This window comes from Camelus ferus, chromosome 1 (assembly GCF_009834535.1).
Source record: "Camelus ferus isolate YT-003-E chromosome 1, BCGSAC_Cfer_1.0, whole genome shotgun sequence".
Classification (NCBI taxonomy): Eukaryota; Metazoa; Chordata; class Mammalia; order Artiodactyla; family Camelidae; genus Camelus; species Camelus ferus.
Genome location: NC_045696.1, coordinates 92,732,598 through 92,760,195, shown reverse-complemented (window position 1 = coordinate 92,760,195; position 27,598 = coordinate 92,732,598). Strand labels below are relative to the sequence as shown.

Sequence of the window (27,598 nt, the reverse complement as noted above, 5' to 3'; positions counted from 1 at the left end):
AAGGTGGTCATGGACCCTATTGTTTTGAAGACAACAAACCAAGAAGTAGTAAATCCTCTACTTGAAAAAGGTAAAGAACCTGGGCATAAATTTGGTCATAAATTCAGCCTAAAAGGACTCTTCCACTTTTTCAGATGGCCCTGCTAGAACTATCTCCAATGACAAAGTTGTAGCCTCTCTGCAACTGTCCAGTTCACCTCGCCCTTGGACCATCAAACAAGTGGATCTAACCAGGGCTCCCTACTGTATCTTCAAGGGAAAAATTAGACCAGGTCTTTGACCAGAAACACCTTCACACGCTTAACTGGAAGGACAAGAGTGCACTGGCTGGACTGGTAGAGGTCATCAGAACTAATTACCGTGATAACTGTGATGAGATCTGACATCACCCGGAGGCAAACTGGAAAAGAAAATAAAGCTCCAGAGCTTGCCACAAAACTAGTTTAACATCTCTATAAATAAAAATCTTGTTAACATCTCTGTAAATAAAAATGAAACATCCATTCAAGACAAAACAAAAAGCTGTCGAGGCATTAGACCCAGGGAGTAAAAACTGGCATACAACTTCCTATCCTACCCCAAAGATGATGAAATAAAATCACACACAAAAAAAGAATCTTTGGAAGATTTGAGACCAAACTAAAAATTAATGTTGTTTAATTAGAAAATGCTGGGAAGTCTACTTTGCTATGTTTTCATCAGGAGTCAGGCAGCAGCAGTAAACTTCTCATTCTGTATTACTGATTCTGACAGGAGTCAACTCTTTGGACCAGATGATACCTCTGACTTTGGTCAGCATCACAAACCATTAAGGAAAACGTCTATAGACATTGTGGGTGGATTACTGTTGATGTTGTGAAAGAAGCTTATACTGTCAGGATGATTCCAGCAGCAAGTATATGTGTAGGTCAAATCCTCAAGCCAACTGAAGCCGGCTTTAAAAATAAATTTACTGTGTCTCATAATGAGAAACTGGAGGCAAGACAGTTCAAGGATTGGCTATCTCAGGGGCTCGACATTGTCAGAAAGCATCCCTATTCTTTCTATCCTCTGTACTACCATCCTCGGCACATTCACGATTCTGTCTTTGGGATTATCCCCCTCAACTGACAACAGGTAGAAATAAGCCACTCTTCATTACTAGAAATGGCCCAACTGAATGTCTCTTATAGCTCTGCCCTGAATGAATTCACAGGCAGTTAGAAAACAGCTGAGAGAAGAGAGCAGCCTCAGACATAATGCTTAAGAGTTCCTTTATCATAAGCAATCAAAGTTCTCAAAACTGGAAAAATCAACAAATACTCTATTTAAACAAAAGTTAAATACGGCTGCCCAAAATAACTAAAATAACACAATGACCAATAGTTAAACTCTCTCTTCATATATTGTTAGTACATGTGTACCTCCTTCAACTGGATAACTTTTTTAGGGTGTTTCATTTTTCCTAAAAGCACAGTACATGAATCACAATTTGTTTAAATTATTCTGATATTACATTGATAAGAATCATCTCTTAAATATTTAAATACCATTGGAATGCAACTTTGATCATTTGGGGAAACTTCCACTTCAACTCGATGAGAAATATCCATTATATTTACATATTTTATTCTTTTTGAAGCAGGTCACCTCCAGACCTCTTGGACTACTTCACCCTTTTCTACGGAAGTGTATGCGACTCATGAGTTCTCGGAACATCAGTATTAAGGAGTAGTTATTCATGTTCTCCTTCCACGTTTCATAAGTCCTTCTCAACTTGTCATAATAACTTTCTTTCTTCAAGTTGAAATCTGATCCAGTTTTTTTTAAGTAACTGTCTTTTTTCCATATTTCTCTCCAGGAGCCTTTGAATTTTTCAAAATAACTTTCTTTTTCAGATTCTTCCTTCCATATTCCTTCTCCTTTTTTTACAGCTGTTAATTCAGCTTTAAGTAAGTTTCTGTGAATTCTCCAATAGATTTTAGAATCATAATTTAGCCCTTTAACAAGAACAGTCTTGCCAAGGCCTCTTCTCAAAATTTCTTCATTCAGACTCACACTAAAATATCTACCCTTGAATAAAAAATAACACAAACCAATTATTTTTAAAAATTACTAGGCTACCCATAATACGCTTCTTACTTTAAAATCATTCTGCAACTTGAGTTCTCCATAGAAAAGTAAAAAATGTAAAGCAAAGGGGTCCTTAGAGCTTAAAACAGCCAAAACTAAATCCAAGAATTTCATTACTAGAAGAGACCACTGTTCAAAGACAATTCACTCCTTCATAACATGTAGTTCTCCACAGGCTCACTGGTCTCCCAACCCAAAATGTGCAGAAGCAATAAACAATGAAAAGGGTTCTGGGTTTTTTCTGTTGTTGTTTGGAGGGGGAAAGGAGCACACCAGATAGGCAAAATGACAGAAGGCCACAGCAAAAGAAACTAAAGAAAACTAATGAAACTAAAAAGTAGACAAATGTAAAATGAACTGAATCATCATTGATCTGTTAAATTAGGTTCAGAATTCCAGTGTTTAGGAAGGCACTGACATGTAAATACATTTTTTTTAAACTCCATAAAATAATTAACATTAAAATAGTCCTGGCCTCTGAATCTTCATCCTTCAGTAAATTTCCTTCATGGAACACCTCACTGCCCAAGGAAACCAGCTACATGGAATTTTTTTGTCACTAATTTACAGTGTAAAGGGGATCCTGCCTAACTATTTCCACACACAGTCTTTCTACCTAACAAGATTAATTTTAACAAAGTATTAAAAATTCCATAGTTTCAATAGACAAGTAATTCACAGTTAAATTTTTTAAATATGAAAACTCCAGGTTAAAAGTAGGAAACATTTTCTAAGACCATCCAAAGGAATAAAGTAAACTTTTGTTCCTTGAAATGGAGGAACTTTTGGTAAATAATGATAATCAGGTAAGAAATACAGCTTAAAGGGTTTATATTATTTGTCTCAATCTTTTAAATTTTATAGGCAGAACCAAAATCAGAATAATTAAAATTGACCTCACACAACAGCAAAATTCAACAGGAGAAGTAAATTACCACTAAACGCATAAAGTACATTTGGTCACCTTCCAGGAAACAGTATAAAGTAAAGACAGAGAAGATGAAGTGTGGACTCAGGAGCCAGGAAGACCTGGGCTTGAATACTGGTTCCTCCACTCAGTCACCCTGAGTCCTACCTGCAAATGGGAATAAAATGATCTCACAGGGTGGTTTTGAGGATAAATAAAATATACTTCTCAACTGAAAAGAGAAGCTGATATTCTGTAAGGCCTTCGGGATCTTTTACATAATATTGTATATTAACTTAGTTTTCAGTGTAAGATGCTTCAACCAATCAGTATTGGGTAATTCTTATTTTCAAAAAACTGAAAATGATCTAGACATGCAAAAATTAATGGATTTCATTAAACTCTCTATTAGAAAGTCAAGCAGCTTTTAATAATTAAAATGGTTATAATTCTAATCACTTTAATGTGAGGTTATTGTTTTCTTCAGATTCTTCTTTCTTGTTTGTTATGTAACAGGGGACTTTAAAAATAAGAAAAACTGCTCTTAATCCTGTCATAATCGTATTTCAACTATTTCATTTTTCCATATTCTTTTCTTCAGTAATCATCCACCAAAAGAAATTTGGAGGAATTACAGACTAATATACTATGGTGTTTGGTACATGTTGTATGAGGCTGGGTCCTTCAGCCAGCTTTATTCTATGTGTACATTTGGCATGCACAGAATTAAATTACATTTAAAAAGTTAAAAAAGAAAAAAAAGCAATTTAGAGGAAGACACATCCAGGGACTCAGGACAGTGGCAGGGCAGCAGCAGTGGAGTTCTGCGGCACCCGCAGTTACAGAATGGCTACGGCTGGTCACAAAAGTGAGGACACGCTGAGGCAGTCTTCAGATGGCTGACTACTGATCATAAACAGGACTTCAATAGGCTCAATTTAAGTATGCCCAGTAGTATTAAATATGCTCAGTGCTTTCCGAGCTTATATGTTAAGACCTACCAATCTACGAGGTACTGGGCCAGACTGAGCAATATTTACCTTCAGAAAACACCCTTGCTCTTTGCAGTTGCTAGTTGACAAGTCTCACTCAATGAGTGGTTTCTCATAACAAGTATGATATATTATACTTATGCAAAAATAAATGTATAAGATACTCCTTAGGGGGAGGGTATAGCTCAGTGGTAGAGTGTGTGCCTAGCATGCACAAGGTCCTAGGTTCAGTCCCCAGTACTGCCATTGAAGAAATAATAACAATAATAAATAAACCAGATTACCTCCCCCTACCAAAAAAAAAAAAGATACACCTTAAATTAGCAATGTCCAGAGTCATGAATAATTTGAAGTTTTTTCTTTTTCTTAATTCTCTATTTTTTCTATTATAAACATACATAACTAAAATTTTATAACAAAATTTATAAGTGAAACACCTGGTCATCTATACATAATCACTATAAGTAGTTCAAAAAGACAAAAAAAAACTCAGTCCATTATATATTCATGGTTCTAACTAATGACATATCTATGTATAAATAATAAAAATAAAATATCACTAGTTATTTCTTCACACTACTTACCTTATTCACTAAAAGGTAGCAAAAGAGTGCTGAATTCTCCTTTCCAAGAAGTTGGAACCATAGTACTTGGGAAGGTTTTAGCTCTTTTTGTAACCACACCTTCCCAGTTTCAGTGAGTTCTACTCCTGCCAGCTTAACCAGCAAGACACCACATGGCTCTTCTAAAAAGATTAAGTAAAAAAATAAATAAATAAAATAAAATAAAATAAAAATAAAAAGATTAAGTAGAATAGAGTTTAGCTTTAATATCATGTTGCAAAAGCAAATTCCAAAGTCATATGGCCCCCAAAAAACAACCAGTTATATTCTGTATACTTATAAATACCCCATTTATTTCTATAGTCAAGTTTTCTTTAAAAATGATACAAGTATTTAATAGATGAAATAATTTCAAAAACTCATTTCATTAAGCTCCAGAACAGGATGTTGGTTTAACCAATTTACCTTTTTTTTTTTTTAATTTTCAGATTTATTTCTACGTATATATACACATAAAGCTATAGAGCCAAAGCTTTTTGGTTACAATGGACTTAATTTGGGGGACCTGAATCTTAGCTCTCCTTACAACAAAGTCAAAAGTCCGTCTCTATCCTATAGAGCAAAAGTAGTGAATGGAACATAAGCTTTCTATTAATAAGCCATTTTTAAATGAACAAGATTATACTCTGCCTTCTTATTACATCATCCGAAATGGTGCTTGGGTAGCCACTTTCTAGTTCTACAATCATTTTATGGGTAAACATGTTTAACTAATGTAAATGCAAAATGGTCTCTTTCACATGAACAATTTATATCAGTTACAAAAAAAGTATTAACACTATCATTACATTTGTATTGGTTAACATCTGCTGGGATGCATAACACATATGTCTGATTCTGTCAGTTATTAGAACGCTGCATATATGGCCTTTAACGTCTATAGAAAATACTAAAATAAGTGAGGGAGAAAAGTAAGGTAACAATTAAGGCTTTCTGAGGTTCCTTTCAGCTCTAAAATTTTGATTGTATGTACCAAGTTGATAAACATCTTATCATGTGATGTGAAGCCCACTCATAACAATATGCATATATGGCAATTACAGTGCTGTGGCATTGCACAACTTTTGGGGCAGATTCCCACTGAATACCATCCCTGGAGCTGTGCAGTGTACAGCCTGAACAATCAACAAGCAATGACCTTACTGTCTAAGCACTAATGAGTCATTACTATTTCAGATAGGAAAGACTTAAATTATTACAACATTATTACAACTGACAAGGTAGAGGACTTATGAAGTGTAAACCATCCTGGGAGCTGAAATGGCCAACAGATAAACATCCCAGGTAATCTTTCTTTAGGGAACAATAGTCATTCAAATTGTGTAAGTTCTGTTTGATTTATTAAAAGAATCAATCACGTCAGGTATGTTTATGGGGAAAAAAAAATCAATCTTATTCCTTTACAGCTATATCTCATTGAACAGAGTGCTATTCATTCATCTTAGGGTAAAGAAGTAAGAACCCCTTACTATAGAACATTAAAGTAATATTAAGAAGATCTTTAACTATAACTCAATTAATTCATTCAATAAATTGTGCCAAGTCTCTGTTGGCTAACAATTATTTTTCTAGGAACTGTGAATAATGAGATAGAAAGGAAAAGGTCCCTGACCACCAGGGGCTCACAGTTTAGTAGGAGGATATAAACCTAAGTACATAATTACAGGAAAATGTGTTTCAGTACTGTAATTGCAGTGTGTACAAATTGCTGTGGGGCATAGGAAAAAAAGAGGCTAATTCTGCTTGGGAGTTAAGGAGAGCTTCCCAGAAGAGTTGGCATTTGAGCTAGATCCTAAAGAATTTGCAGAAGCTAAGGCACTCCAGGCAAAGAACCGTGCCCAGGGCGTGAGAACATGTGGATGTGGCAGGAAGGTCTGTGTGGCTGGGGTCTTTGCCACGAAGCAGGGACAAACGGGAACTGCAGCAGGAAAGATCTGGTTTCTGCCCAGCTTGCCAACCTCCTTTGGTGCCACTTGTCCCTTCTACCCCACGCCCTGGCCACATGAGCTTTCATGAGCCACGCTCACTCCCACGCATGCTCTTCCTCGCCAGGCCCCTCCCACTCTTCTGGTCCCTGATTAAACAGCAGCTGCTCAGCTACCACAATGTGTATTGGTTCCCCCTTTGCCAACCTCCAATAATTCTCATCCTTTTTTCTTCATAGCTTTTTGGATAAGTTTTCATTTGTTTGTTGCCTACCTTTCACCTGGACTGTAAGCCCAGAGGGGTAGATGGTCTTGTTTGTTTCACTCAGCACATATAGCTGGTGTAGAGCCTAGAACATAACAGGGGCTCCGTATTTGTGGGATAAATGCTTGAATGCCTGAATGAACTACCAAGAGGTTGAAAGAAAAAAGGAGGGAAGGAAGGAAATAAGGAGCCAAATTAAACAGTTCCTTGTATATAAACCATGAGTTTGGACTTTCACAGACAAGGGATAGTTATTAAAACTTAAAATGACATTTTTTGCTTTTTTATAAATAACTTTTAAAAAAGAAACACTAAAATAGTTACTTAGTGTCAGCATTTTTGCACCTGACTTACTTCTCCATGAAGATATAATAGGTACAGTAATGGGAATATGTTCAATTTCCAAACCATTCTCGGTTATGCGGCGAAGTCGTCCTCGTAGTTTAACATTTCTTCTTATAAACTCTACTGGAATATCTGAAGAACTTGTGAATTTTGAGGTCTGTTGATTTACAAGGAGACAAATGCAATATTTTATTACTATTTTCATTTTAAAATTAAGTATGTCAAATTCTCTAAACATTTCAAAGAAGACATTACCACCGAAAATTCTGAATTTGGTTCTTAATTTTATATTAATATTAATATGATTTAACAGAAAATGTCTACAGGAACATTATATAGAAATCTTTAGTCATAATTTTACTATTTCAAGTTACTATATAGGGAAAATTAAACAAACTCCTAACTTCTAAAAGCTTATGTCCTCAAAATATGACACAATTCATCAAAAAGCAGTGAGTCTGAGCCTGGCCCCACACAAATCAGGTTAAACAGTCACTATTCTATTCTACACATGCACCATCTGTTCATGCAGGTACTGCTGGAAGGATCTGACCAAAGCTGAGCAAGTTAAATTACAACTCCTAATCAACAAGTTTTTTTTTTCTTACTTTTTATCTCACAGGAGAAAAAGGCAAAAAAAAAAAAAAAAAAAGACCAACAGTGAGAATTTATTTAAATTATCTAACACTTAGGTAACACCCTGGGGTTAGGGTTAGTCAACATTTTACACCTATGTCTTCCACATTAACAGTAGTGTAGGGACAAGCTTCGTTCATAATCAAGGCTAAGTAAAAACCTCAAATATACAGAAAGATAAATTGGTACCCAATTTCCTAAAACAGTAAAGTTGACCTAAACATTTAAAAACAAATATCCACACATGAAAAATACTGTAGCAAACAAACTCAGGATGTGGACCATTCAATGGCATAAATGACTTGGTTGCTCTAACAAATCAATGGCTTGAGGAAAATAATGAGGGGGGAGGAAGGTGACGGCAGACTGTTATAAAATAAATGAGACTTAAGAGATATAACAAACAGATACCGTATATGGATTGTTTGAATCCTGATTTGAACATATCACCTATTTTAAAAAAGACACCATTGAGACAATCAAGGTCTGGGTATTAGATGATACAAAGGGACTATTAATTATGTTAGATGGGATAATGTTCTGGGAGAGACACTGTATGTCTCCTGATGCAGGACACAGGAAGTAGTACACACCATCACCTTTTTTCACTGAATCTACTAGAGGAACACAAATCCAGATTGTAGGACATTCTATAAGACAACAACTTCTTGGAGGGAGGGTGTAGCTCAGTGGTAGAGCACATGCTTAGCATCCATGAAGTCCTGGGTTCAATCCCCAGTACTGCCATTTTAAAAAAATAAATGAATGAATAAATAAACTTAATTACCTCCCCCCAAAATAAAAAAAAATAAATAAAATAAAATAAAATAAAATAAAAAGTTAGTCACAAGAGGCAAAAATTAAAAATAGATTCAGAGTACTCCTGGGCATATATCCAGAGGGAATGTTAATTCAAAAAGATACATGCACCCCAATGTTCATTTCAGCACTATATACAATAGCCAAGACATTGAAACAACCTAAATGTCCATTGACAGATGACTAGATAAAGAAGCTGTGGTATACTTATACAATGGAATCCTACTCAGCCATAAAAAAGAAAAAATAATGCCATTTGCAGCAACATGGATGGACCTGGAGATTGTCATTCTAAGTGAAGTAAGCAAGAAAGAGAAAGAATATACCATATGATATCATTTATATGTGGAATCTAAAAAAAAGGCAAATGAACTTATTTACAAAACAGAAACAGACTCACAGACATAGAAAGCATACTTACGGTTACTGGGGTAGGGAAGGAGGTGGGAAGGGATAAATTAGGAGTTTGAGATTTGCAGATACTAACTAATTTATATAAAATAGATAAACAAGTTTATACTGTATAGCACAGGGAACTATATTCAACATCTTGTAGTAATTTATGGTGAAAAAGAATATGAAAGCAAATATATGTATGCTCATGTATGACTGAAGCATTATGCTCTACACCAGAAATTGACACAACATTGTAAACTATTCTTCAATAAAAAAAAAATATAAAAAAAATGGAGTCAGAGTAAAAGTTTAAAGGAGACTAAAAAGCCATGAACAACTAAATATAGAATGGAATATTACTCAGCCATAAAAAAGAATGGAATTTTGCCATTTGCAACAGTGTAGATGGACCTAGCTGATATTATGCTAAGTGAAATAAGCCTGAGAGAAAGACAAATACTGTATGATAACAATTACAAGTGAAATCTAAAAAAAAAAAAAAAACAAACGAACAAATATAACAAAACAGAAACATAGTCATAGACACAGAGAACAAAGAGGTGATTGCCAGAGGGGAGGGGAATGGGGGAAGGAGAGAAATATGTGAGGGAGATTAAGGGGTACAAACTTCTAGTTACATAATAAATGAATCACAGGTATGAAATGTACAGAGTGGGGAATACAATCAATAATTATGTAATGTCTTTCTATGGTGACAGATGATAACTAGACTTATGATGATTCTGAAATTTATTGAAATATCAAATCACTATGTTGTGGGACAGGAAGTAATGTAGTATTGTAGAGCAATCTTACATCAAAAACAAATCCACTCATAGAAAAAGAGGTAAGGTTTGTGGTTATCAGAGGGGGAGAATTTGGAAGTTGCAAACTTCTAGTTATAAGATAAAGTACTAGGGAGCTACTATACAACCAGATTAATATAATTAACACTGCTGTATGTTATATATGAAAGTTGTTAACAGAGTAAATCTTAAGAGTTCTCATCATAAAGAAAAAAATTTTCTTTCCATTTAATTTTGCATCTATATGAGATGATGGATGTTCACTAAACTTACTGCAGTTATCATTTTATGATGTAAGTGAAATCATGCTGTACACCTTAAACTTACACAGTGCTGTATGTCAATTATATCTCAGTTTTTAAAAAAAGAGTTCAAGGCACTAAAAAAAGAGATAAAAGTTCTGAAATTGGAGGCTGGGTGAAAAGGTAACAGCTAGTAAAGACGCAGTATGGTAGAGTAATGTGGTGCAGTCAATGATAATGCAAAACAGTACAGAGATAATAAGTGAAGGAAATAAATAAATACAGGAGCAATAGCCCCATCCCACTTAATGGCACTGAAATTACATCCTAAGGCAACAATCAGGTACATTAAAAAATACTAATAAATCTTGAATTACCAAATGGATTTTTACAATGTCTTAAAATATTATTGAAAGGGCAAAAAAATACACTAAGGGAAAGCATAAATTATTCCACTCTAAGGGACATAATTCAACTGTGATTTAAATCTAAAGCCACTATAGAAAACACTTTTGAGCGATTATATCATTCTAGCAGGCTAAATCTTTTTCAGATTCCTTTTTATCCACAGAGAAAAGTGATTATGGAAATACAGGCTGTGCAATTACATTCCATAAAATCCCGTGGATGTGTTACTTTTAAACCAAGACCTTAAAGTATGTTCATTGTTTTAAAAAACTATTTAAAAGCTTCTAATATGAATAACATAATGTTACACTGCTTAAGATAAAAAACAGTTTGAAGTGAGAAAAATTAACTATCTATTGCTTATTCAAAATGTCTTTTTCATATTTTAACTTACCAGTCGGACGCTTCTTAGAAGTAACGTTACTCCAGCTATGGCCATTACAGTGCTGATGCTCTTCAGAAAGAGATTGAATGATTAATTCTCACTAATTATTATTCACAGTAGTAAAAGTACTAATTAGAAGATTAAAAAAAAAATCCTTTCTACACCTAACTGCCCAAATAAGGCATATCCTTCAACTAAAGGCCCACTTCTTCCCAAAAAAAACTAACTGCCCACCCACCCATTAATTTTCCCCTTTTTCTCCCAAACCATCTGGCATGCACAGTAATTATATACATAATATTGTACTGTTTTCTATTGATTATACTGCTTTAACCGTAAGTTCTTGAATATATGAAAAAGTCTAATACTTCTTGCGCAAGGCCCACAGGAACTCCATAACCCTGAGTCTGCAGGGGGAATTTAAGTATCTGGTAGAAAACTTTATCACCAAAATCTTAAAATAGAGCACCCTGGGAAATACATGTGGGCAAACAGTTGGGAAAAACTTAGCGATGTTTTTAAAGTGCTTCGTGGAAACTGAAATGTACATAAAGATGTTTAAATAAAAAGGATCTTGCAACTCCCTCAATGACAGTGGTCCTCTAACACGTCTTCCCTAAGCATGTACGAAATGGAGTTGAAAACCTACACAAGGGTACATTCTGTGACTGGGTTATTTGGAATACTAACTATATCCATGTGCTAACTTAAACACTGTTTCCTCTCCCATTCCTGCTGAGGTTATTTTTTAATTTGAAATTACCCATGAATTTCTTCCTGCTTAACTGGGAGAACCAAGGCCTTGTCAATTAAGATACGTATATATGTATTTATATAAAACACATATAATACGACTCATCAATGCTACAAATATTTATCTAGCACTAAGTGGCAGGCACTACTCTAAGGACTGATGCTGCACTGGTGTGTGAAAACAGACAAGGTCCTGGCTCTAGCGCTGCTTGGCTGCAAAGTATTTGCAAAGCTGATGATCCTACTCAACTTCCCAGCAGAATTCAACACAGTTAATCATTTCATCTGAAAATATTCTCTTCCCTTGGCTTCCAGGACACCTGCTTTTACTGATATTCCTCCTCCTCCCTGTCTGTTCCTTCCAAGTTTTTGCTGGCCTCCTCCTTTTCACTCCCCCAATTTTAAACGTCAGAGAAGCCCCCAGGTCTCAGTTCTAGGGCTTCTTCAGGAGCTTTCCTAACTCTCTCCAAGACATCATCCAAGCTTTAAATACTACTTAAGGTTTATGAAGCTCATTCCCAAAGTTATATGCCCAGTTCTGATCTCCTTTCTCACATGATTCCTCTGTCTAGTTGCCTACAACATGTAGTTACGTTTAGAAGTCTAATGACCATCTTCAAGTTCACATCTTTACTGAGAAGTCAAATTCACATGTGCAATAAGCTCTCTGGACTTTCCCAACAAATCATTTATCCCAACTCGTCCTTAGCGACTTACACCACCATCCACGAAGCAGGCAGCCCCCTTGATTCCTCTCTTTTTCACAAAGAAAAAAATCATCACCGTGGTCTTGGTCACAGTCCTCTCTCGCCTGGTCGCCTAAGACGTCCCCCGCCCTTGTTCGAACCCCTGTAGCCTCTCGCTTCACTTTTTAAAGACAAGAACACCCCTCTTTCCCCAGACCTACTACTGGAGCTACGCGCCCTCCCTCGGGCTCTGCCCGGCCCTCCCCAACTGCTCTACAGGACCCGCCGGAGCCCGGCGCTGGGCTGAGGCTCGCTCTCTGAGGTGTCAAGCCCGGCGCCGAAGCGCGCCCCGCGCGGCCCCGCACACGCGACCCCGGCCGGTCGGCCCGGCGGGCCCGCTGCCGGGGCCTCCCCACGACGCGTCTCCATCCGGCTCGCGCCGCGCGGCCCCGCGCCCACCAACTGCCCCGCCGGCGGGGTTGCGGTACCCGGACGAGGCGCAGGTGGTCGTCGGCCCACTGCGAGATTCGCGCCACCACGTTGGGCGCCGCTCCGTCCCGGTCCGGCGGCGGCGAGGCTGGGGCTGCGGGCCTCCCCGCCATGTTCCCGGCCTCCTGCGAGCCCGCGCCACCTCCTCGACCGGGCGGCAGGGGGCGCCGCTCTCCGCGGGCGGGAGGACGGCGGCATCCGCGCTCCTCTCGCCGGTGGGGCCGCCGCGCGAGACCACGAGTCTCCTCCGCAGCCTAGGAGTGGCCCGACCGCCGGCTATTCGCTTCTTTCTGCGCCGGGGGCGGGCCTCCCAGCCCGTTAGGAGGCATCTTCACTGTGACCCCCAGTATTTATGCAGGGTTTTCCCACAGCGCAGGATATCTCTGTGGGTCGGGGATGGGAGCCGCAGGATTCCCGGCCAAGCTGGTGGAAGAGGGTAACTTTCAACTCGCTTAACTCAGTTCAGTGTGGGTAGTACGTGCCCCACAAGAAAGAAAATTTAAGTAGATTGTTCCTTCCACCTGCTTCCAAATATAACAAGACTGCATATTTCTTATAGTTGAATTGTGTTTTCAGGATTGTCACAGCTGCTTAACTCCAATATCAGATGCTCTAAATTGTTAATTGATTAAGTGTAAGGAGCGGACATATTCCAAAAATCAATACATGGAAATTAATTAAACTTGTGGTAATCATCTTGCACTATATGCATATATCAAATCATTATGGTGTACACCTGAAACTAAGAAATGTTATATACAGCAATTTAAAAAAAATCAAGACATTTATAAGCTGCGATACACTGTAAATTATATAATATTCGTGTAAAAAATTTGTGTCTGAGTCATGGACAGCTGTGCAAGAAATCTTTAACTGGGATTGTCCCTGAGCTGAGGGATTGGGGATAGGAATGGGAGGGAGGTTTCACTATTTGCCAGCTCTAATAAAACATTTTGCAATAACAGAAATGTCTTATACCTGCACGGTCCAATTTCGTAGGTAATAGCCATGTGTGGCTATTGTGTGCTTGAAATGTAGCTAGTGTAACTGAGGAACTGAATTTTTAATTTTACTAATTTTAATTAATTTAGTCACTAGTGGCTAGTAGCTACCATATTGGACAGTCCAGGTACACTGTTGGAAGTTTTTTTAATTTATGCTACCTTTAAAAGTCAAAATAGATTATGTTGATTCCTAATATGAGGATTTCCTTCAAGGAATAAAATATATTGTCTCAGCCAATGGAAAGTAAATACAATAGCAAACACTTAAATCTTGCTTACTATTGTGCCAGGCACTGTTCTAAATACATTTCATATATTAACTCCTTTGCTCCTCATAGCAACTTTATGAGGTAGGCGCTATTATTAATCCAGTTTTAAAGAGGAAGCACTTACGGAGTCATTAAGCCAGTAGCCAAGGTCACCCAGCCAAGAAGTGGTGAGCTGGGATATTGTGCTGGGATTCAGTTCAAGCCAGTTGGCTCAGTCTGTGCACTTAACCACAACACTGATTCCCACAAAGGCAATCAGCTGAATCACGTAAATCCCTATAAATTTCCAGTGATAGTACAACCCAAATTATATTGGGGAAAATCCAAATAAAAAGATACACTACAACCAAAATCCTTAATCACTATTTCAAATAAAAACAAAAATTCTGTACATTAACAAATTTTGAATAGCTTTAGTTAATAAATGAAAAAAATAAGATTTCTTCATGGGCAATTATATGCCTAATTCTGTTTCCTCTGCTTTTCCAATATCCTGTATCTCTTACCTCTTTTCTTCTCCCTCTCACTCTCCTAGTTGAAGACAGCCCAGTTTGTTCTCCCTACTTTCCATCCCAAAGTCCTTTTTTCTATACCCCAGATGTTAGCCACCTGGTTGACTCTAAGTCCTCTAGATTTCTCAAAATGTCCTTCTCAGTATTTCAGCATCATCCCACTAACCATTGATGTGAGAAGTGTGGTCCTTGCCCCAGGATTTCTATAGGTTAACAGAGATTTAACATTCTCCTGGATTGCTCCACCAAGGGACCCTGCTCCTTTTGCTGCTGGTGACCTCAGAGAACTCACTGGATATGCTGCTTTTGCGAGCAGAGAAGTATGCACAAAAAGCCACACTTTTAGATTCCCTGCCCATCTCTTAATTTCCCACAATACCATAGGCACAAAGACTGTGTCTATAATAGACTTTTTTGGAAGTCTTTTGTTTGTGATTTTTTTTCTTTTTTGGAAGTTTGATATTAATTAGGTGGAATTACATTTTCTGACTCACTTGGATATTAATGTGAATTTTCTTAGAATCAAAAGAAAAAGAAAAAATTGAATGGGACACCCTCAAAAACACCCCAGTTTCTAGCCTGATTTCCGGTTTTAAAGTCAACCATCCCACTTTTCTAACACACCCATTGTTATGGACTGAATATTTGTGTCTCCCCCAAATTTTCTGCTGAAATTCTAACCCTCCATGCTGGTATTAGGTCTTTGGGAGGTAATTAGGTTTAGAGAAGATCATGAGTGTGGAATTCCCATAATGGGATTGTCTTTAAAAGAAGAGGAAGCAAGACCAGAGCTTCCTCTCTCCCTGCCTTGTGAGCGCACAGAGAGAAGGTGGCAGTCTGCAAACCAAGAAGAGGGCTCTCAGCAGGAAATGAATCTGGTAGCATCTTGATCTTAGATTTCCCAGCCTCCAAAATTGTGAGAAATAAATGTCTCTTGATTAAGCCACCCAGTCTATGGTAATTTGTCATAGCAGCCTGAGATAACTAAAACCTTATATACTCGAGGATCAGGAGGTGAGGTCAAAACGTCCTTGCTCCCTAAAGTATTACCCTCCCCCCACCCTCTTCAGGACTGAGGAGTGATCAAGGCTGTTATCCTGTGATCTCCAGGTCAATCTCCTATTCACTGAAGACTTTAGCATCTGACTTAACGCGTTTCTCTTCACCTCAGTTCCCTCCATTCTCATCTCTCAGGTGGTTGGCTGTTTCATGCCAGTGACTTTTCCCTCTATCCTACGTCAGCCATCCACTCCCACGATTACACCCTGGATCTTGTCTTCATCAGAAATTACAACATCTGCAATCACAGCCCTAACACCTCACCCTCCCACCACAACCTCCTGTTCTTCTGGTTAACTTGTGAAAATATTTCATAGCAATGATTCTTTGAGCTCATTAAGATGACCAATCCACTCAGTCACCATGTCCTACTCATCAGTCCCCTCTGTCTTCAGCAGCCATCTTACCCAGCTTAGACTCTGTGATTTAGCATTATAATCATTTCCTTGAAAATAGGCTCAACTCCAGTCCCCCTCTGCTTCCTCTGCACTTGTCTGGCAAAACCCCCACACCGAGTTACACCTAACCTTCACCAAACACTTGGAGCTCAGTATGGGGAGATCTTTAGATTTTTTTTCAAGAGAAGCTTCAAATCTAAACATCTATGTGAAATCATCCTATTTTGAAATTAAAATTAAGTGTTGGTGACACACTGTGCTGGGCATAGAATATGCCTTGAGGCAGAGATCACAGATTTCAGTTTATTATTTCTGTTTTAATGGCTTTCCATTATGTTTCAAGTAGTGTCAGAGCTCCTTGGCTCACAGACAAGTTGCTGCATAATCAAGGCCCTGTCTATCTTTTCTTTCTTACTTCCTACTTCACTCATTGTGCCTCAGAACACACTCAGCACCCTGACCTTCTCTGTCTGCACACAACCAAGTTCATTCCTGCCTTAGAGCTTTTGCACTTACTGCTCCCTCTGCCTAGAATGCCCTGATCCCTCTTCCCTTTTCCCCTGCCCACCCCATCACCACCACCAAGCCGGCTCCTTACCCTGGAGGTCTCAGCTTAAATATCACATCCACAAAGAGGTCTTTTCTAAACACTATCTCAAGTAGGTCCAAACCACACAAAACATAAAATTTAATTTGTACTTTGATGAACTTGTTGCCAGCAATTAGGTTCTTGTCGCAGAAAGAATTCAGAGATGAGACTCAGAGGTCAAGAAAGTAAAATGGGGATTTATTAAGGGATAGGTAGTATGTTTTCAAGGGGAGAGTGGGCAGGCTCAGGTGAGCAGCTGCCCTGAGTTTCTTTGGCAACAGAGAGTATAACAATGAATGGGCAGAGTATCCACTGGGAAGGGAAGGGTTTGGGGTAATACTCCCTGCTTTTCATCCCAACTCCACCTTCCCTGGGGAAGGAGGGATCTTTGTCCTATTTAGTCTGGATCAGAAGTGTCATGGTGTTGGTGCATGATGGGTACTTCTAATCTGCAAGGCTAACTTTATTGTAATAAGGTCATAATGAACAAAAGGTTATACTCAGACACTGGAGATTCCTGCCTTTTCCCACATTTCTTTGTCGGTCTCCAGGCCACTTGTCACCACGAAATGTGTGATCACTTATCAGTCCTGAGGTTCCTGCTTTTCTCGGTCTGCCCAAGGACCCGTGTTGTTCACATGATGTAGGGTTTCCTGTCATTTGGCACGTGCCCCGCTTTCTCCGCTCATATATAGCTATCTAGCTATCTGCCTGCTTCAATAAACCAACAGTTAGGCTTTCCTTTTTATTCCCCTCCTTCCCCACTAGCCTGCAGGTCAGGGACTGTGTCTCTTTACTATGTCTGTGTCTGTGAATGCATGGCCAGTGCTGAGCATATTTCCTCATACACAGTGAAACAGAGCAGGATCCTGTGGGGGCCTCCCTGGTACAAATCCTGTCCCTGTCCTCTGTTTCTTGTTTGTAGGAAATAGGCCTCCTTCAGCCTCCTTGACCTTCCCCGAGTTCCAAAGGGCAGATTCAAAACAGATTGCTAATCAGGGAAGGGAGGGAATGGAGAGCCCAGGGAGGAACAGTCAAGAAACAATAGTGCAGCCTTGGGGCAGGGTCCATGGTTCCTCCTCAAGGAATATACATAACAGTACCTTTGAGTTCTTCTGCAGGAACTAAGGCCCCCACCCAGGAGGAGAATGGCAACCTCAGGCTGAGCACAAGGGTGAGCACCGCCCTGTTACCTCACCACCCTCACCACCGACCCTCAGAGGAAATGCACACACCCTGCAGCCCTCACCCCAGGTTGCCTATAAAAACTCTTCCCGCTAAACCATCAAGGAGTTTGGGTTTTTCAAGCATGAGCTGCCCGTCCTTTCTTGGCCCTGCAATAAACATTTCTCTGCTCCGGTTTGTTTGGCTTCACTGTGCATTGGGCACACGGACTCTTGTTTGGTAATAGGATCAGAAGTTCATTAATCCCTATGAGTATTATTATTAACCTATCTCTAGTGAAGGAGTATAAAGCAAACTAACAGACTGACTTCCCAGATGTGAAACTGTTTGCTGATTCATTCTTTAATGAATTTGCTATTTCATTCTTTCACTTGAACCTAGAGGCTGTGCCCCAGGAAGGAGGCTGATAATCTCAGAAGAATGGACAGACCCTCCTAAAGATTGAGGTTAAGAGGAATGTAGCACCCTCTAAAACGCCCTGATTGTTATCGCCTTTTCTGTTCCATCCAGTTTTTCTACAAAACCTCAAGACCCCAACCCCAAGATGGGCTCACAGTCTTTCAGGCATTAGCCTGCAGTGACTCCCTTTGCCGGGCAAAGCAATAAAGCTGCTCTTTTCTTTGGTCACAGAACTCTGTCTCCGAGTTTGAATTCACTTTTTGGGGTGCAGAGGCTGATTTTTTGGCAACACTAGCAACTCAATTTCTGTCTCATTGTGTATTTACTCTACTTAATACCAACACATCTCCCCAACACAACCTCCTAAAAACCATAATTGGTGCAAGTGTTATCATCCTTATCGAAAGTTTTTCATGCCAAGACACCTAAGAGACAGACTGATGGCTGGTCTACACTTCCCCTTTTTTTGTTTTCTTGTTAGTAGAGGTACTAGGGATTGAACCCAGGATTGAACTCTACCACTAAGCTATACCCTACCTCCCGACTGATAGCTGGTCTATAAAGTCAGCTTTCAGTCAGAGGCTCCCGTCTCTAGCACAATCAGCTGGAGTCTGTATGACAAGGTCAAGTGGTCAAAAACATAGCCACTTAAACTTAAGGGAAAAGCTTGATTTCCTTTGTTAAGCCTGGGGCTCTAAGTAAAGCTTTTGCCCTCAGAAGGGGATGTGGGAAGCATACAAGAGATAAAACCTCCTCTCCAGAGCATTCTCCTCAACAAAATTGCTCTGCCACCTCAATTTTTTCATTGCCCTTTCTTTGCTCAGTAAATTATGAACTTCTACAGGAGAAAGACGTGTCAAGAAATTTTTATTCTTTCCACAGTGTACCTTTTGCAGAAAAGATAATCAATAAGTTTGTTGAATCAAAGTAAAAACCAAAATAAGAATCAAAGACTATAACCAACATAAAAAGGAGTGTGTGGATATATTTCTGTGTTGTCACCTGTAATCTTTATATTATTACATTCAAGACTTAACTATTCTTACAGCATTTTCCTATTTATAATCCATTGTTCTGCCATTCCACTCTATCATGTAGTAAGCCTAATTTAGAAAACTGGATAGTGAAACTCAAGTGTTTGCCTCCTGGGGTTATCACTGCAGTACTTAGCTCTTATTAAATTTACATGCACTGTTTACTTTTACTTCAAGGTGTTAGTCTGGCAGTTAAATCTATGTAAGGAATTTCTGGCAGATCATAGCAAATTATATACAGACAAAATCTTTACTATATTAATATATATCCCTTAGTTTAGCCTTTGTGTTAGGACCATACTTATCGTGTGTGCTCTTTTGTTGGCCAAGAATAGAGATTTGCTTTGTCTATTTCAAATAAAAGAGGTCCTCCTAGTGTAAATGCTTGGAGTAGAAATAAGAGAGAAAGGAATCTCACAAAATTCCTTTGGAATCTTGGACACTGGAAATGTAGGAATCTCAGACACTGGAAAATGACCCCAGTGAAGCTTCAGGAATCACATCGGTGGGGATTTACGACCCTTCAGGCTAATGCTTCACTATCAACATAATCTTACTTCTCTGTTCTTCCATTTACACTTTCTTTCCTTCTTTCTTTCCCATTACAAAATTGACTTCCTGACCCTCTTCTCTATCACTGGGGTGACCATACAATTTAAGATCAAAACCAGGACAGTTTTCAGTATAAAAAAAATGCTAGTAATAATTTTGCTAGGACCACAAGTATAAACTTGTATTGTTGTAGAAACACAGGAAATTCAGTAACTGTTATCTACGTCATAGTTTATGCCGAACTATAGTTTCTGCATCCTTGAAATTTCAGCTTAATCGGTACAGCAAAAATCCCTGGGGCTTCTGAGTGGACAGTCTCCACTCACTGCCTCCAGGCCAGTAACAAGGCCAGTCTCAGAACAATATGAGCAGAAATACACCAAACCTGCCAAGGTAGGAAATATCTTATTCACAGAGAAAATTAGAGAACCATGCTTTAGCAGGTTCCCAGCAGGACCTGGGAAAACACTCGTGAGAGTGAATCTTGTTGAACTAGGGAAGCAGAATACAAGGCCAGTGGGGCATCCTGGGAAGGACACCTAGAGCCAACTGTACTACGTAAGAGGGATGATTCCTTAAATCAAGGACACGACGGCAGCCTACATTAATCAAGGGGAGATGCTAGACTGCCTTGGCAGAGTACTAAAGATTGGATTGTTAAAAAAAAAAAAAAAAAGGACTGGAATGCAAGAATGGGGTTACTACTCAAAACCAGAGAAATCACTATCTGAATATATTTTCTGGATACTACTTTCACTTGGAGGAAAAATGAATGTTTAACATCAGTAGCCACCAGGGAAACACAAATTAAACTACAATGAGAGTTTGTTCTCCAAAATTACACGCATTCAAATACTGTGTGTGCACATGGGTGAATGTATGTACATGCGAGAAGTGCATTAAACACAAAGAACAACTGGGAAACTATTCCAGATTGAAGTAAGCTATTATTCTTACATCCTATTATGTTTTCTTGAGTGGAAAATAGACAGTAAAACTGCTGTTCCTTCTGGCATTAGAAATAACACTGCATATGCTCTTAGGAATGAATGTCCCATTGTGTTTCATCAATGAAGAAATATCTTTGAGATCTAATGCCCTAGAATCTCTGTGTCCCATAACTTTGTCCCACATCTGCAGGGCCAAGTAGCCATGGCTGAAGTCCTCTACCACTGCTAAGACTTCTCACTTCAGAGTCAAAGAACTGCTGGGAAAGTCAGAAAACTAGACTGACTAGCCCCACTTAGAAGTTATGCTATCTAAATGAGACAGGCTGGGGCCTGGTACCCTTTGTTGATGTGCTTGACCTGGGCAAACATCTTGAGCAACAGAATACAAAGCAACTATAAGGGAGTAAAAATAACTGGGTACACAGAGCAGTTGCTGCAAATTATGAACAAGATACAAAAAGACCAAAAACCCAACTGCCACTTCTGAGGTGTTGGGAGCAAAAGCAGGGCACTGCGCATGATCCCTGCACAGGGCACCACCAAGGAGGCGGGATTACCACCTAAGCCATCAGCCTGGCCCCATCCATGGATCTGCCCCTACCTTCACCCCATTTACGGGACCACCTCTCCCGGACTTAGGGAGCCAGCAAGGGAACCTGTTACTTGTTTTTGCTTCCTCGTACTGCAGCACAAGTTCCAATAAAACTTGGCCTGAATTTCTCCTCTGATATCTTATTAATTAAGAAGTGCAAGAAACCTGACCAGTAACAAACTCTAAACTTAGCCTTGATTCATTTGAATGCTTACCATTTATCTGTATCCCAAACCTTTTCTGTCTTTTCAGTTCAATTTTCTCACCCTTCAGTTTCTTTTTGACCTTTTATTTACTCATATTAAAATACGTGGCAAATTAATTTCAACTTTTCTCTCCTCTCCTCCATCAACAGACTCTTAATTTTCTCTCATATTCTTCTTTTCTCCAGTTTCAGAGGGTATGTCTCTTCTGGCTAAAACTCTTATCCCTGCCAAATAATTATCTTCATTAAAGGTCACTTTTAAGGGGAAAGTATTTAAAGAATAGGAGATGGCATGAACCAAGAGACATAAATAGGAAATTGCAATATTGGTTCAAGAATTAGCTCCAACTATTTCTTGAGGAATTTTGTCATCACTTGAGAGTCAACAGAGATGATGCAAAAGATTCAGGATAGAATAATGCTGAGCTGTGAGGTGGGCTGGGTGAGTTGGTTTTGGGGCTACAGCTTTGGCAGTTAAGTGATTAAGAGTATGAACTTGAACTGGATTACCATAGTTGTAATCTGACTGCTACCTCCTAGCAGTCTGACTAGGACAAATCACTTACCTTCATATCTCTATTTGCTCTTGTGTAAAATAGGAATTACAATAATGCCTACCTTTTAAAATTATGGATTCTCATAAAGATTAAATAAGCTGTGATCTTGGGGATATGAGAGTGAATGAAAACCCACTGCTAATTTTAGAGAAGAATACCCATGGGGCTTGCCTTGAATTTGGAGTGAGTACACAGTGTTCTTGAAATCTGGAATTATTTTACTGTGGCTGGTATGTAGATTAGGGAATGTGTTGGAATATGTGATAAGATCACGAAGATTATTGATTCTATCACTTGGGGGAAGCAATTTATTCTAAAGAAAGGAGTTCAAAATTTCTGATTGCACTTTGGAAGAACCCTATAATATTTGTAGCGAGGAATATAGACATGAGTTAGAAGAACTGAGAGTAAGGAAGAAACATCATAAGACTACTGCACAATCCTAGACTGACAGACAATTAAGAATCTCAAAAATACTTTGATATTCACCATAAGGAGTATGAGTGTTAACAAAATTCCAACTCTTAACTTTTGTTCTTATTTTTATCAGGACTGAAATAATGAAGAGTGTACCAATAGTTTTTTTTTTTCCCAACAGCAGTAAATGTTAATTTTAATAAAGAAAACTATTATCCTCATCTTGCCTTCTCCAGAACTTTGTCCTACAAATTGCCCCCTTTCTCCTTTGCACCCACGCTGGGCTCATTTCCCCAGCTCACTCACTGTACTCAAAAGCATGCTGTCTCAACTGCTTAGGATAAAAAGTGTTTGAAGCAAGTCCCTATTCACACTCCTACCACCACCTTCTGATTAAAACTGCCTTCTCTTTTAAAGCTGTTCCACCAACCACATTTTCTCCATCATCTGCACTCAAAGGTTCATGTCTTTGCTTCCTATAGCATCCAACTGTCCTTTCAATTCACCTTCACAGTGTCTGGAATACATTTCCTCTTTTCCTTTTTCAATGCTACTATTCTAGTTTAGACCCTGTTTACTCTGAAGGCCTTTAACTGATCTCTCCTTCAGTTTCATTTTATTAGACATTAGCAAAAAAAAAGCAGTCACTAATAAATCAATGTTTATTATCTGCAAAATCTTATCTTTTGCATTCACTGACTATATATACATTATGATCTATGTATGTCATTCTCTTAGTGTGGGCAGTATCTGATCAGCAGTTAAAATCTTTTGAAGACCAGAAAGAAATAAATTTTTTTAAAAACCTCTACTTTCTCTTTTGTCAGAAGTTATTAACCTAATAAAACAAAAATGTTTTTAAAACCATAAAACATCAATTTTGAAATGGTTTCACCATTTCTTTTTTCCTTTTTTAACCCAGAGTTTATTGTTAATGCTTTTGTAGTAATTTTCATTCCCTGATTTACAGGATCTGATTTCTTCACATAAACCTTCCAATTTTGCTCCAACTTAATCTCACTACTGAAATACTATTATTTATAATTTTCTCTACCCACAGAAGTGGACTTTTTTATTATCACCTTGTGAAGGAAAAATACTGCAAACTGTATCAGTAAACAAAGAACGCTGAAGCCATCAAGTCAACAGCGGCTGCCGCCACCCCTCAGGGAAGACAAGCCTGCAGCGCAGCCTCTGCAGCCACTCACAGTGGTGCACTCAGAGGGGACTCAGAATAAGAAAGGACAGGATACTGGCCCTAGATAGCTAGGTGCTTGTCAAAGGAATGAATTCAATGAGCCCAAATGTTTGCTTCCTCCCATACATAATTCTTTAACTTGAGATGCCTGGTTTTCTTTAGATAAAAGTAACCTTTTATTATTCCAATTATCTGGTCTTTGTTGTAAAGCTCCTATATACCCTAGCTCCTCCCCTACCTCTTCAGGAGCAGTCCCTCAGAGAAATCGATAGGCTGTCATCCCGGCTTGAGTTCTCCCTCCAAATAAAACATAACTCATCCTAACTTTAAGCCTGCACATTTATTTCAGTCGACAACCTTAAACTGAATTACTCGGATAATTTGCCCCATTTAGGCTAGGAGAAAATATAAAAGGAAACAATCACTTGAGATAAAACTCTTGCTTCTAAAACCCAGGTTTTAATAATTCCAGGCCTCTGGCCATAATATAACCAAAAAATATGAATTAAACAGAATATAAATTCAAGAAATATCAGATAAAACATGTTTGTTAAGTTCTATTTATCCACATTGTACTGAATGTACATACAAAGTTTCTGGAGCAGGGACAGATTTAATAATTCCTTTTAATAACCATACTGATTTCCCATACTCTTCAATTTTCAATCCTCACCTGGGGAGTAATCAGTAAGAGCCAGGCTGATGACAGCTTATCAGATAGATGAGAGCCTACATATACCAGGGTTAGTACTATAGATGAGGAACCTCAAAATATGAATCTGGGGACCTACAGTACAACTGTATGAAGCCCTCCTCTCTTCCAGAGAAAGGAAGATAAATCTTATCTCCTTAATTTAAATAAATTCTCCTTGGGAGAGATCCTGGGTTCTTACTCTTTGGAATGTAAATACTTGTCTTTAGGAGGAAGATAAGACGTGTGTGTGTCAATTTACAACCGAGCATGCCTCCAATGGTCTCAGGTCTCACCCTGTCTCCCCGCCCCCACCCCCAACTGGGCAGAGTGGAGATATAAACAATCGTGTTACAGACTGAACTGTGTCTCTCCAAAATACTTATATTGAAGCTCTAATTTTCTATGACTGTATTTAGAGATAGGGCCTTTTCAGAGGTAATTAAGGTTAAGTGAAGTCACAAGAGTGGGTCCCTTATCCAATGGCACTGGGGTCCTTGTAAGACGAAGAGATACTTGGGATGTGTATGCACAGAGGAAGGGTCATGTGAAGACAGCAAGAAGGTGGCAGTTTCCAAAACAAGGAGAGACCTCAGGAGAAACCAAACTTGCTGTCACCTTGATCTTGGATTGCCAGGCTCTGTAATTGAGAAAATCAGTTTCCGTTGTTTAGGCCACCAGGTCTACAGCATTTTGTTGTGGCAGTCCAAGCACACTAATGTACTCTGGATGGTTTCTCACTATCTATTCAGCCACAATTTAATTTTGAAGGATTCTCTTTCAGCCCAGGTCCCCAGTTTCAGTAAAATTTGCTCAGAAAGCTCAAACTGTGCAGAAAAAAAATATTTTATCTACAGTCCCAAACTGTCCTTTAAAGAAATTTTCAAAATTATATCTGCTGAAGAAGCCAATATCCAAACACAAATGTTTCAAGTGAAATTCTTTGTAATCCCAAACTATCCATACATCATCTTCTCCTGAAAGAAAAGTGTTGTGCCTCCACCTATTTTCCCATTTGCTGAGGTTACTAATAATACAACCATGAACTGACTTCATAAAAAAAGGGAAAAAAAAAAAGATTTAGTGCTAAGTGTACATGTCTTGAAATTACTGTATTTGTTTTTTTTAATTGAATGAAATATTCTTTAAATTCTATAGTGGTTTACAATTTTCAAGTTTCACAATGGTTTCATATAATCCCATCATATTTATAGTTTTTAATTATATAACATGAAGCTTATATAATTTTGACATGAATTATTTAAAGGTAAATTTCGTTATTACTTTATAAAAATGAAAACAAGACTCTTTCATTAATGTTTTATTTTTTAGAGATTGATTGTTAAATAATCATTTTATGCATTTAAATAATCCTTTATATAAAAAAATCTAAAGGAATTATTTCAAATATACTCCAAATATTTAAACACTGCATAAATATCAAGCTTCAATTAACATATTTTAATAAACAAATGAACATTTCACATATACTAAAACACTTAAATAATAAACTATCAAAGCTATCCTAGATCTTCCAAAAGAGCTAATAGATTATTTTGGATTGTCTAATTTTAATTCAAAACTGTACATGGGTGCAATGATTTCATAAAAACCTCAACAATGACACCTTTCAACATTGAGTAGTTTTTTCAATTTTACACTAACCCTTGCAAAGGTATTATCTGAGGGCAACAATGGATATACTCACTGATATAACCTGACAATGGTAATCTATCAATTTATCAAATATGCCAAACTAACTTTTTAAAACATCAAACTTTTGTCCCAATTTCATATTTTCCTAATTTTATAGTTGCATGTAATAAAAAATTTCAATTTCATTAACTATAAGGCTATAAAAAATAAGCTTTCCCCAACATTAAAGGTAATTTTGATGAAAAGAATAGGCTTTAATATTAATATCTTCTAACAGTAACTGATTTAGTTGTAACCAACATGCTAAAGTTTAGAAACTTATGATAATTCCCTAAGAATTCTACCAGTATCTTATTCATTTCCGTTATGCTATTTAATCATTATTCTCCACAGAAATTGTTATAAAAAGTTATGTCTAATTGACAACAGAAAAGTATTAAAATGTAGTAATGCTTTACCTCAATGATCCTCGATGACTTCATATGAAGTACGCAATTAACATTGCTGATATTTTAAGATGATCTTTTAAATTACACTTTAAAAAGAGGAACTAAGATTAATCATAAAATTTTCATTCTGCTACCTAAAACTATTTTCTCCTGCAAAATGTCTGCCCCCACCATGGTGAGAAAAAAAACAACTAAAAAAATAAACAAACCTCCTTAAAAGCAACCTTTATAATCCAATAGTCAAATAAGAGGTTCTCTTCACTTAAAGGAGACAGCATGAGACCTGTACATTAACTATTTTGCCCTGATACAGGACTTGCTTCTACCAAAACAGAATCCCAGAAAGGAATACTAGCTCTTCCGGCCCATTCTACCTTGCTAACAATTTAGAGGACTAAAATGAAGACTCTAATAGTAGTTGTGACAGGTAGGAAATGGGAAGGCTCTCAGTTTCAAACTAAATAGTGATTACATTAAAAAACTGACACTGTCAAATCAGGCAGAGATTAAACTGAAGTGCAAAAGAACATGGTCTTGACACAACATTGTAAACTGACTATACTTCAATAAAAATATATATGTATATACAAAAAAAAAGAACTTGATCTATAATAGGTACTTTCAATCTTCTATGAGAAAAATCAAATAATCTACCTTATTATCTACCAAAGACATTGGTTAAAAAAAGTCTCAGTAACTACAATGCATTATATCACCTTCTCTTCTGTAACTAAAATGGCTATCAAATATATTAATCTTATTTACTAGGAAATTATTTTTTAAAGCTTATTCTCTTTCTTTAATATTTAAGTAGAATACATTTGGGAAATCTGCATGAAATGTTCTCAAGAAATTGGTTCTTTGTTTTTAGCAGGGTCTATGTTATATAGTTTTACTCATCCTTTCAAATACATGAAAAGACATGATCCCCTCCCAAATACAAAAACAAATCTGGTCTTACATTATATTAAATAATGATCTCAACCATTTAATATAAAAGGTACATTTTAGATTTCTGTTAACAAAGCAAAATAGGATTAAATGACTAAGATCTGTCTTTTGTGGGGTGTCATTTGCCCTTACATCCTTCTTC

At 37.9% G+C, this 27,598-nt stretch overlaps 1 protein-coding gene across 2 annotated transcripts; it reads right to left on the bottom strand.

Moving 5' to 3' along the window:
• Positions 1 to 632: 632 nt before the first annotated feature.
• C1H3orf33 (chromosome 1 C3orf33 homolog) lies at positions 633 to 12,978 on the bottom strand. 2 transcript variants are annotated; one of them, XM_032485822.1, is made up of 5 exons: positions 12,789 to 12,978; positions 10,871 to 10,930; positions 7,179 to 7,326; positions 4,596 to 4,756; positions 633 to 2,052 (listed from the first exon to the last, which is right to left on the bottom strand). In XM_032485822.1, exons 1-5 carry the CDS (start codon positions 12,900 to 12,902, stop codon positions 1,651 to 1,653), a joined length of 885 nt encoding a protein of 294 aa, XP_032341713.1. In that variant the 5' UTR covers positions 12,903 to 12,978; the 3' UTR covers positions 633 to 1,650. The 2 variants fall into 2 exon arrangements, with proteins under 2 accessions (XP_032341713.1, XP_032341722.1); XM_032485831.1 differs by lacking the exon at positions 12,789 to 12,978 and adding an exon at positions 12,332 to 12,772.
• Positions 12,979 to 27,598: the final 14,620 nt, after the last annotated feature.

Excerpts from the sequence above, each read along its gene's own strand:
- C1H3orf33 (XM_032485822.1), bottom strand. The coding sequence starts at position 12,902 with ATGGCGGGGAGGCCCGCAGCCCCAGCCTCGCCGCCGCCGGACCGGGAC. Across the intron at positions 10,931-12,788 it reads ACCACCTGCGCCTCGTCCGG|AGCATCAGCACTGTAATGGC; the intron begins GTACCGCAACCC and ends CTCTTTCTGAAG. Across the intron at positions 4,757-7,178 it reads TATTATATCTTCATGGAGAA|AAGAGCCATGTGGTGTCTTG; the intron begins GTAAGTCAGGTG and ends TAATCTTTTTAG.